This window comes from Chaetodon auriga, chromosome 7 (genome assembly GCF_051107435.1).
Source record: "Chaetodon auriga isolate fChaAug3 chromosome 7, fChaAug3.hap1, whole genome shotgun sequence".
NCBI classification, from domain to species: Eukaryota; Metazoa; Chordata; class Actinopteri; order Chaetodontiformes; family Chaetodontidae; genus Chaetodon; species Chaetodon auriga.
The window spans coordinates 8,695,876-8,708,539 of NC_135080.1; the positions used below are offsets into that span (position 1 = coordinate 8,695,876).

General features: G+C 42.7%; 1 protein-coding gene across 3 annotated transcripts in view; it reads left to right on the top strand.

Moving 5' to 3' along the window:
* The first annotated feature begins 4,854 nt into the window (after positions 1-4,854).
* LOC143323172 (roundabout homolog 2) overlaps positions 4,855-12,664 on the top strand; it is a 49,354-nt gene continuing 41,544 nt past the window's right edge. For all 3 annotated transcript variants that reach the window (XM_076734858.1, XM_076734860.1, XM_076734859.1), the window contains exon 1: positions 4,855-5,227. In XM_076734858.1, the coding sequence (XP_076590973.1) occupies positions 5,173-5,227 (55 nt within the window). In that variant the 5' untranslated portion in view covers positions 4,855-5,172. The remainder of the gene's footprint in view (positions 5,228-12,664) is intronic.

Here is a 12,664-nt window from a genome sequence, read left to right on the forward strand (position 1 = left end):
ACAGATCTAAACATTGTTAAATAAAACGCTTTGAAACGAAAGCTGCACTTCTGGAACTACTTTCCTTCTTTAGCGGAAACTGTCTGCAGGGCACAAACCTACAAGCGGGACGGCTCGAGAGGAGCTATAACGTTTATCGCACAGTGTACTGTACTGTAAGCAGCCTCTTACAGGCTCATTATTTCGGGTTATCTGATGCAGCCGGACTCAGGGCACCTCCAGGGCTCTTCCAGCTCTGTGCACAGCTCAGTGCAATCAACTTGTAGACAATGTGACACCGCCATTTATGAGCGTGACAAAAGAGTAGCCCCGTCGCCGTGTGTGGCTCCCTCTGCTGGCGAGGGTCCCGAAACGTTAAAATAAAAAGCTGAGCCTTTAATCCTCGTTGCAGGGATAGTAGCTGCTTACCTTTGCATTCTGGTGCATTGGATGTAAATGACTTGCTGCTGTTGGCCCTGCACTGCTGTGACACACAGCCTATAAATAAACTCTGGAGCCCTCCTGGCTATCTGAAGGTCCTTTACACTTGCTCCCACACACACACACATATATGCGCACACACACACAAACACCACAGGGAGACAAAAGCCCTGCTCCAGTGACAAATTAAATCTGCTGACAAGGTAGCTTAGCAGGTCAACAGGCAAGACCCTCAACCATGTAAAGAGAGAGAGCAGGAGCCCAATTAGTGACAAATGAATGTCCTGAGAGGAATGTCAGCTTTAATTACCGCTATGAATGCCTTTTTTTAAGATATTTGGGCTTTTTTTTGGTCTTGTAATTGTTGTAGCTGCGCTGTGAGAGTGAAGCAATATGGAGTTTGTCATAATGAGATGGAGCCAGACGGTGATCAGAGACACATAAGGTCAGAGCCAGGGGGGCGAGAGGCCGACAGCTGAATCTCACATTCTTCACCGCAGTCAGACAGACTGCCACATCCCACCATCTGTACCTCGCTGTACTGTCAGCACGCACACACGCACGGACACACACACACACACACACACACACACACACGCTAACCTACCTACAGCAAGCAGGGAAAAAGTGTTCCCTTAAATCCTGAAGCTCACACACTAAAAAGAGGAAAGAACAAAGACAGTGGTGAGTCGAGTGGTATCGCAGGTTCAGAGTCGGGGATGTTTGGTGTTCACACTGCTTTACAAACACACGTCCTTTAAGGAATAGTTTGACATTTGGAGGAATATGATTATTTGCTTCTAGCTGAGAGTTAGATGAGATCGATACCACTGTCAGATTTCAGGACGCCAGTGCTCCCGGCCAAGAAGTAGTCCAAACCCCCATTTAACCACAACGTGTTTTTTTTACTCTTCAATTTTGTCCAATTTAAACAAATAATACACAACATGTTGATTAGCGAGCTTTAGAGTTGCTGGTAGGTGGATTTTGTTATTCTCAGACAGAGCCAGGCTAGCTGTTCCCCCTGTTTCCAGGCTTTATGCTAAGCTAAGCTAGCCGACTCCTGGTGCATGCTTCATATTAAATTAATCTTCTCGTCTCAGTATGAAAGTGACCAAACTACTCAAAAGATCTGCATATGTTTCAGTAAATGACCTCAAAACAACATACGTTGATGTTCAAGGGATATGAAGCCTTTGAGTGGCCGTAATAATGTAAGGAAGGTCAGGTGACGTTGTTATAGAGGGAGACGTCTCTGTGGGAGGGGGTCGGGGTGATTGGATGGGTCAACAAACATTGGACTTTCACATGTGAGACTGCTGTTTGTTTGTTCTTTCAAACTGTGAGTCACTGTTGTTCTTTTTAAAAGCATGATGTCCATCGTCCCTGAACCTTAACCCATGTGTTTATTATTGTTACCATGATGACAAAGGTCCCCTAACATCAACAAAGTGCTCATTTTCATCCAAATCATGATTATTCTCTAAACCTAATCAATTCACTTTTGTGCCTGAACTGAACCAAACCTTTACCATAATGTTGTCACTTCATAAAACAATTTACTTTTCAACAGTGATGATTTGGGAAGTCGGCATGAACAAACTACGTATTTTATTGTTTCATTTGTGGGATTTTTTGGAATACATATATCCTTTCCAATGGTTTTTACTGAATGAAAGCAAGGACTGGGAGATTGTGATTGATGTCCTAAATAGCCACAATACAAGACTCTGATTGAATGACAACATCTGCTCCTTTGATTCAAAGGCTACAAACCTGCTGGGCTTGCAAGTGGGGGCACGTTTCCTGGCCAACTGCTGCAAACTTGAAGATTTTATTGATTATTTAATGACACCAAGTTCATTTGCGATGCACGGCGTAGAGCTGAGACAGCAGACTGATTCTTAGGAATGAGTTAAGTTTGCACGCTCTCACACTACAAAATCTAGTCTACGAACAGGAAAGAAACAGTTAAAACAAAAGGAGCCATGAGAAAAACATCTGTGTTAAGTTGCCTTTATTGAAAAGCATGCCGTCCAGGTCTGACTCTTCCTTCATCAGAGCAGACAAGCAGAGCCCCATGAAGTGATACCTGAACATCTACTGAGGACTTCTCTGGGGTTTTTAGCTGAAAGTGAGGCCGCAATTCTCATCTGACACCTCCGAGACTTCAGCTACTCTCCAGTCGAGATGCCTCTATTTTTGCTTTTGTGGTCCTTAATAAGCTACACACTTCCACTGAAGCTGAGATTTAAGCCATTGTGGGCCCCTCTTTGTGTCACGCCTTACAACAGACATCTGGACTCCTCTTCTGTTGCCCAATTTCCAGTCCCATTCAAGAGGGACAAAGGAGAGCAGGCGTCTGACCGTCCAAAAGTCACTCTCCATCATGTTGTGCTCTCACGGCCTGACACGGAGACAATGAGGTGGAGGAAGGAGAAGCAACGGCACAGAGGAACCCGTTTGGTCTGCGTTGGAGGAGGGGGAGTGAGGGAAACAGAGCTCCTACCCCCCAGGGGAGCTGTGTGTCTTCACAACTCCAAGCCGGACACCAGAGGCTCCAGCCGGGCCAGACTGTGGAGGAGCGGGTGCGAAACAGCAGCTGCTGGATAAATGAGAGAGTGGATGCAGGACTGCAGCGATGTGTGGTGGTGAGGGCGACGGTTAGCTCGCACAGTCAACGCTCTCCATCATCATCATCATCAGTGACGATGATGACAGTGATGATGAAAGTGAGGAAGTGATGGTGGTTGTGTTGAGGTGTCAAGGTTGTTAAAAAACAATTGAAAGCCGTCAGCACTTTAAAGTGTCAAGTCAAGTCTATTTATACAGCATCAAATCACACGCTGTGCCTTGCCTCTTGAAAAAGCTGTACAACATACGTCATCTATCATTGGACGCTTGAGTCTGAGAAGTAAAAAAACTCAAGAAAAACTTTATAATACAACCCTTTGTCCTGTAATTTCTTGCTTATTTTGCATGAATGTCCAACATCGAGTCTTAGGAAAAGGAAGGAATTCACTGGAGTCTAAAGTTTAAGGTATAAATGGACGGCTTATGAAGGAAAAGGACACAAAAAAAAACACTGCATAGAGAATAATAAGAAGATTGTACTGTTCACTGACAATATTTATGCTCTACCCTTTGACTTATAAAATGAGAAATCTCAAACTTACAAGTGTACCTTCACAGATTAATAAATACATGCTGCATTTTGTATGGAAGCTAGCTGCCATTAGTGTAAGTGCTTCAGATCAAACAGCCCTCTGTAAGTGCAGTCCATTTAGCATGATCTTACTTATACATGCAGCATTCCCTCATTTGATTAGCTTGAATCATTTCCAGTCTTCTTCTTATGCTGAAATGAAGGATTTCAGACTTGCAACCCTAAAACGTGAAGTTCAATATATCCACAACCTTAAATTTAACCTGATTTTTTAAATATAAACTCAAACCCAAAATTGAATATCTATCCCGGTTAGAGGTGTCCCACCCTCTTGGTACATGGCCACTTAACAGGAAGCAATCTGGGCTCGGGTCCCCTGATCACAGTTTAGTAGCTGTACAGTAAGAATTTCAGCAAAACTGGGATTTTTTTTCCACCTGAAAAGCTAAAATCCAAACATTTTACTGAAGTTTAACTCAAAACCAATGAAAAGTCAGCACAAAATAATTGTGTATATCTAAATATATTTTAATCAAATCATCTTGTGACCCCTCAGATGTGTGCTGGGAGCCCCAAGTTGGAAACCAATACCCTGACCCTAAAGCCAAGGCTCATTTTTTAACATCTGCACTGAGTGAAACAAAAGACCCAGCCCAGCTTTTACGGGCTTGTATTAAGAACTTTTTAATGTTGTGTTGTTTTTTTAACCTCAGATTTACTCAAACTAAAGATTTTACAGTCAGATCCAACTTCTCAGCCTTAAACCTCATCATACATTTTATTAAAGACCTAAAAAATAGCAATTAACTCCAAAGTTCAAGGCTCATTTTAACGCCTATGACTTTAAAAACTGCCCTAACGCAGACACAACTCTGATATAAGTTTTATTTCATTCCTCTGTCTGGTGGGGACTTTTTTAGTCTTCGTATGGCCACACACACACACACACACACACACACACGCACACGCGCACAGGGCAGGCTGACGCCGTGTCTGTCCCTTTAAAACACTGACTCCTGGAGGTTGCTGAGGATTTGGTGCGGGCAGCAGGGAGTGTGCAGCTCCGCTCGGCATGTGCAGCGCTTCATTCTCGTTCAAACTGACGCCGCAAACCTGCGACTGCCCGGATCAGAGCAGAGACAGAGGATTTTTTTTTTATTCATGACCCGGCTAAACATAGTTAAACCTGCTTTTTTTTGTTCAGCAGCAGCAGCAGTAGCAGCGGCAGGGCATCTTAGAACGAAGTGTGCGCGCGCGCGTGTGTGTGTGTGAGTGTGTGTGACCATGCGGGGATGAAGAAGTGCTGCTGCTGAGTTTTGTTATTAGGTTTCTCCGGGGCGGTGCTGCTGCTGCTGCTGCTGCTGCTGCTCATCTTCACCCTGCTGCTGTCATGGCTTTCTGGGAGTGCCATCAAAGTTTTTGGGGGATGATTTTACTCGCTTGAAACATCGCAGCTGAGCAATTTACCCCGTTTTAGCCAAATTTGTGCGATTTTATGAGTGGAGGTTTGATTGATCTGATCATTTGAGTGGACTGCCAAGAGGCTGCAGAGACTCCAGAGAATCTGACACCGGGAGAGAGTGGAGATGAACTTTGGAAATTTACTACTTGTGACTGTCTCATTCATCACCATCACATCAGGTAATGTGTGTGAATACATAAGCAGAAGTGTCTTTTAAAGGTGCTTCTCCTTGCGCGTTCTCTGGCTTTCTCCCTCACACACACACACACACACACACACACACACACACACACACACACACACCATGGCGTGACCACCTCAGCGTATTTCACTCGTCTTATCGTGTTTCCTGTCCCTCCAGATGGATGTAAATGTTGTGTTAAGCTGCATTTCAAACACGTTTTCCCAGGCAGCTGTGGGAACTGAGCGCATCCTCCCAACAAAACGGATTGTAAAGGCAAAATGTCACACACGCGTTGAATTACAATATTTAGATACCACCGGTGAATGCCAACAAGATGCGCTTTCTCGGCGCCCCCCCCGAGCGCCGAGGTGGTCGCACAGAGAGGCCATCAGGCAGCAGGACAGGTCAATGGCTGCCCTGGAGCCAAAGTGAAACCATTTAACTCTCACTTTTAGCTCTGCTGACAGTGTCATAGCCTGACCAGCCCCCATCTCCCACCAAAAGTGGTTTGGGGAACCCAGCATATTATTAAAAACAATGCTTTTAACATAATATAATTTCGATTACCTTTGTGGAAGCGATTAGAGATTTTAACCATTGCTCTTATGACAGCTTAAATTTCTGAGCCTTAATCCAAACCCTAAATAAAGGCAGGTTCTCAGAAAAACAATTTGTGAAAGTGCAGATGTTTTGTTTTTCATTCACAGAAAAATCTAATATGTTGTTGTTGATGTATTAAATGTCTGAATGGTGTGTTTCAGGTTTCCCCTTTGAACAGATTAAAAATCCAAAAATACAGTCATATTAGAGCCTGACTCATACTGTGTTTTTAGGTCAATACTTATATTGATATTTGAGAGGTGTTTTAATTAAGATTCAATGTTGAAAATATGGTACATTTGTCCAGTATGTGAGATATGGACCCGACAGAGAGCTCCGCCAGTCAGCTAAAAGGCTTGATAAGCTAATCGTTGCATGGCTAACTGAGCTTACAAACTGCATATAGAGCCAATGTTAGCCACAGCAAATAGTAAAGTGAACAGCATTTAGCAGCTACTGTGGTGATATGTTGCCCCCTGTTTGTTTGGACTGACCTTCAACAGGTGGGCAGTTCTTACACATCGTTCCTTTAAAGGTGCCCTGTTTAGTTTTGATGTCTAGTAGCGCTGTAGAGCAACGTTTTCACCAGCGAGTCCCCTTTTTCACGAGTTCATGGTGGTGTAATTTACATCCTGCTGGCGGTTTCATTCATGCTGTACCGCTAATTGAGAGTTAACAAAGCGGCAGAAGAAGGTTTCTAGCAAGTAAACACAATCCAGGGTTTAATACTTGTTGTAAAAAGCAGCCTCAAGAACACACACAATGCACTGAGGTGAGAAACACTGATTTTAAGCATAACTTTTGATTTACTCGAGAAGAAAACTTTGCAATAAACTGCAATAGCTGATTTTTTGGCCACTTGCCAGTCAGAATAAGCTGTTAAACACAACACTGACATATTATGTAAGTCCAGCATTCGCCCTCCTTTTACCTCTGTTTTTGGTCTCCACCAACAGTTTGGCTCTTTAGCAGCTAAATGCTCCACTATGTTCACCACCTGCTTTGAAGTCACCTTCAACATAACTTTATTTCAGGACTGTAATGTCACATATTGGCTGAAATATATATTCACACCAATATATCTAAAACAAATTAACATCAGTTGATAAATCAACCCAATATATCAGTCCAGCTCTATTTACATCTTCCTCAATGATATACTATAATGTGACGTATAAATCCTGAGCTCTGTGGCCCCTGCGACGCCTCATTATTATAAACTGGAGCCACCTCTCAGCATTAAAGGCACTTTTCAACACCCACACCATCTGCCTACATCCATTAATCTGGAGTGGGTATTTCCTCTCATTCCCACCTCTGTCGTATGGTACGCTCCCGCAGGGTGATGTGTATTTTCATAAAAATACTTGATAGAAGAGGATTCAAACTCTCGAGCTCTGCGGGAGCTGTGTTGAGACAAATACCCCACTGGTAGAATTTATTCTGTGGTTTTCATGTAAAGAAAATAAGAAGTGTGTGACTTCCATTGAGATATGTTTTGTTTGTCTTCTGTGCTGGTCTTAGCTTCGCTTGCTCTTCTGTGTGATTGAAAGCGAAAACAACAGCGTTCTTCACAAATTGCACTCAATTTCACACAGCAGCTCTTTAACACACACACACACACACACACACACACATGCAAGCCAAATCTCAATTAAGACGGCATCAGTGTAGACCTTAATACCCTTCATTGAAATCTCAGTTATCTTGAGCTGCATTCAGACTCAGCTGTTGGCGTGTTTGCTGTGGAACTAATCGATGCTAAACAACCCTTAGCTGGTGATTTGTGTCCACTCTGTCTTCCTGCTCATTACTTAGTGACAAATATGGCTGACGGCTGACTAAAGCCTCTCACAGTCCCTCCTGATGAAATGGCCGTGGATGACAGACCCACTACGTGCCACAGGCTTGAGTCATGTTGGCCGGATGTCGATGATGTCCCACTTCTGGTACAGTCGGTGATGACATCATTTAGAGATGAGATTACGGGTGAGGAGGACAGTTGCCAAACAAAGGCTCAAAAAGCCCAGACTGTTGCCAGAAGAAATTCAAACCTGACGTCTCTGCTTTGAATTCGGGTTTGCTGTTGAACGTTATCGCGCTCCCACAGAGATTACTTGGCAAAGTCACAAGAACTCCTTGAATGTTTTTGGCCTTTTTAAGTATGTAAATGAATTGAAATTGAAAAAGACACAAGTAAATCTCAGCAGACAGCCACCGGCCCCACAGACAAGCTGCCAGCCTTCTGCTCTCGTCTCACTTTAACTTGCATGTAAGTTAGTCACTGAGCAGTCTGCCTATCAGGTAGATAGTTGTGTTTTTCAGCAGACATCAAGCTGTGAGCTGAGACAGGTCCAGGTTCTGGTATGTGTTTCACTCCTAGCCTGGCTGTTGCTAAAAGGCACCAAGATTTGAAGCAAAACAGAGACGTTCCCTCTGAGGCTTTGTTGTTTTCACACATTAGCGTGACAGCAGTACACTTCTACCCCTGGGGAGGATGCAAGGTTAATATTTAAAATACTAATTAATGAAAGCGCCCCTCGTTATGCATTGCCACAGCTAGGAGCCACGAAACGCCAAATATAGCCTGAATCAACAGGGTTTTCGAGACGTGATCACCCCCTCAGCTCTTACCCTGATAACTCCAAGTGTTCGATGAGGCATAAACGCAGGAGACGCCGTGAGCAAACATGTGGGCGTGTGTCTGAGTTTGCAATTAGGACCAATGTGATAGCTTGTCTATCAGAGCTGCATGCGGCACTAATGGGCTTTCATTTGACTGTGGTTGCTTGCTTTTTCTGGATTTTCTCATTTGCTTTGTGAATAAACGAAGAAATTCTCACAGATCAGATGCAGCCATGACAATTACTACATCTAATCAGCCATAAACACACGATTAGATCATAATGAGTCAAGTTTGTAGCTCTAATTCTATTAATACCGCTCAGATCAGAACGCAGAATCTTCACATTGTTCATCACTTGAACTCACTATATGAAGAAAGACTCAGCCTTCATCATGTACAGTTCACATAGATAAACAGCATCATGCATACAGTATATAGGCTTTAGGCTCTCACCCAGAAAAAAGCTACCAAATCAGAGGATGCCATTATGCACAACAGTTGAAGCAGCTATAATTATATTATCTGAAAACTACTGAATCATATGACAATATGAAAACAATGTGAGAGAGGTCACTTGTATTGATAAACCCACAGAGAATTATCACCTGAACCTGCAGCTCCCCTCAGCTTTACCAACCTTTATACTGAGTTTCAGCTCATTGTTTATCTGTCCGGCCACAGCTTAACTGTTTTGAATCATTCTCACCTCTTAAAAAAACAGTTTTTGGCTGTAGCAGGCTGCTGTTTTCAGCAAAAAAAGCTCTGAAGCCCCCCTTCACACTATCTGCTCTCTACCATAAAGCAAACATAGTTGGTGGAGACCAAAACAAGAGTGATTATTGGACTCGAACTGAATGACCTGCCCGAAGTCGGTCCACCTGCTGTAGCTTGTCAGATGTACGCTGATGATGCAGTCGTATATCGACGTGCTAAACAGAAAAGGCAAGGCGCATGAGAACTGCTACCTTTAGTCTTCAGTATCTCAAGTTGCTTAGCAAATTCATGTTCAAGCCTCAGTGTCAGCAAAACTTTTTCAAGTCTGTAAGTAGCATAAGTTTAAATATATAGGCATAATAATAGAGTCACTCATGTGAGTTAAAACACAAGTTAAAAAGTTCAATTTGGGACACTAATTTAACTACCGAGGCTTCAAATTTGTACATCAGCGCCATGATTCTCTCACACATGAATTACTGTCTCACCATCTGGGCACAGAAGGGTAGGACCACATTGCAACCAGCAGAAAGACTCTAAGTATGCTTTGAAAGCATTGGATAAAAGTCAAATGCATAAAATCATTTTCTTAAACTGAGAAAACTTAAACTACAGGACTACAAACCAGTCTATACAATATAAACTACAGTGGAAAAAAAGACCAAAAGGCAAGAAAAGAAGTTGTGAAAAAAAAAATGTCAGCAATAGACCTTAAAAAGACCTTAAAAGACCTCATTAGACCAGCAGGTTATCAAGGGAGGATATCGATGTATTGTAGGAATGGTAATGGCAGGACCCATAAACACTGGAACCTATTACAGAGAGAGTATCAGCCTCAATGTCAACACGTATCAGATGAGTAGAGCTGTTAAATTTACTGTGTATCTCCATGAAAAGCACCCCTGCCTCTCGCCCTGACACATTCATTTGTACACAGGATAGCCTTGAGAGTGCAGCCTACTAGAGAGTGATAACCTTGCATGAGGCCGGCACACTCATTCACAAAGCCCCTCCACATTGGATGACAGCTCAAGGTTGGCTGCCATTCACTCTCATGGATCTTGGCTCCCTTTTGCCGCTCACAGTGAAGGTCTGTCAGGTTCGTAGAAGTTAACGCATGTTTAAAACAGTCGCATTGAGTCGTAGGCTGTGGCACGGCCAAGGCTTTGACACGAAGATGATCGGTTTCTTAATCACCTCGGATTTGATAATGTATGTAACATTCAATACGAGCCTCTTGGGTCAATACATGTGTCGAGCTGGATGTTTAGCCGTTGAACGGTGCAGTGCTCGGGTTGTTCAGCTTATATCTCCCGTTGTTTTTCTTTTAAACTCATCCAGCTGTGTTTTTTCATCAGGAAAAACTGCTCTTGTGTTTAATTTGCTGCTGAGAAACCACTTGAAGGAGCCAGACATAAATACAATCTCTTATTCAGAAGCCTCTGAAATAAGACTTTCATGAAGCTGAATGAACAGTGAATTGAAAATGGTCTCCTTATTGATCAAAGGTGTGAATTATGGGAATTGTAACGACAGCTTAAATGAAGTGAAGCAGCAGTTTGTGAAACATCGTCTCCTGTGTTTATGTAACCTACACGAGTAGCCATGTCCTTCCCCACTTGTTCATCCCTTGTAAATTTGAGGGTGATTTCACACCAGAATGCCCCAGATTAGCATTTCTCACACAAATCAAGTCACACTCTTAAACTCCCATATGTGACTAAGATATCTCTGAGGACCTACTGCGGGCGCAACTGGGCCGTGTTTATGATCCGACAAAAAACACACCCCCACAAAAGTCCCCATTACCGCCCGTGATGTTTTTTATTTTGCGTGTCACAGGTGGGGCTGACAGAGTTTCTCTTGTTGCTGAAAGGTGCTTTCAACCACTGCACCACAATCTTCCTGTCATGAAGCCGACATTACTGTGAAAATATTCTCTCTCACAAAGAAAATGTGTTGCTGTCGTGCTCAAGGTGGCGTAGACTTTTCGCTGATTGCACACTTGTCTCAGGAGTCGGGTGTTGCTTGACACTTTGGCAGCTGTTTGCTCTTCTCTGTTTGACAATGACAATTGACTATTTTCTCTGTGATGCATCAGGATGGCGTTGCATTGATTCTGTTGCATGATAGTTGTAGGTGTACTAAGAACTCATTAACCCTCATTAATAATCTTTACACCTGTGTTTCTGATACAGTTTTAATTCTCAGCTGGACTCTGTCTGCGCAGCTGTGGGCCTTGAAATTCTCGTTGATAGTTTCATTCGAGTAGGCACTCGTCTAATAAAACGAATGCACAAGAGTTTGCCACAGTGACATTCGTAGTATTCAAACCAACTGAAAGCTCACCAAGACTTCACAATATGTGCTGACACACCGAGTACAAGGACAGCTGCATCTCACAAACACCGGAAAGGCAACATTACAAACACAGTGCCACAAGGACAGCTGCTATAAATGTATAAAATATAAGGACTACCCACCGTTAATGGTTAGCGGTGTTGTTAATGGCACACTGATGGTTTTATTGGGTGGTTGGAAGGATGAGCAAACCATTCAGTTTGTAAATACTGTAATTTGTCACAAAAAAGTTCTTTCTCCATTTTCCTTTGAGAGGGAGCTTTTAAGAGGGAGACGTTTGAGGGTATCAAGGATTATACCGTGATAAACAATAATAAAACATCTTAATCTACAAAAGATTTTATACATTGGTTAAACTCTATTTATGACCCGATTCCTAAAAAGTTGGGACCCAGTGTTCCTGAACCTCGCTCCATCCCTGCTGACTGAGCCTTTCCAGGATGCCTCTTTCATACCCAATCAGGATACTATCACCTGTTACCAACGAACCTGTTTACCTGAGCGTTTCACATCTTTCCCAATCTTCAGTTGCTCCTGTCAAATTCAGAATAAGCATACATTTACAAAAATCAATGAATTTGATGAGGTAAAACATTAAATATATTATTATATATATGTTATATTTATATTTTACACAGCATCCAAGCTTTTTTGGAATCTGGGTTGTATTCAGGAAATTAAAAATCCAAATAACATACATACAAGATCACAACAAGAAAATGTATTCACACAAATCATCACTCACACACAGCCCCACTAATTATAAAACAATCACATACATTATTAACAATATGAGCTCGTAAAAGTCCCTCAAGAGGATGAATGTTCCTCTTGCATTACTTAACGCAAACATTAAAGCTGCGCTGATCATTTTTTCATGTTAACGATGGATGTGTAATGTGAAAGGGGTCCCTCGTATGAATCCATAGAGTTACCACAGGACTCTGCAGCTCAAAGTTTTTTGTGGCTCTCAACTGTCCTGCTTTGACTCGTTTCCATCGCTCTTAAAACTCACTGTACACTATCTGCGTAGCACCAAGTGGCAGGAAGACACAGTTAGCTACTAGCTGGTGAACATAGTGGCACATTTAGCAGCAAAAGAGCCAGATATTTCCCTTAGGGGATGGTAGA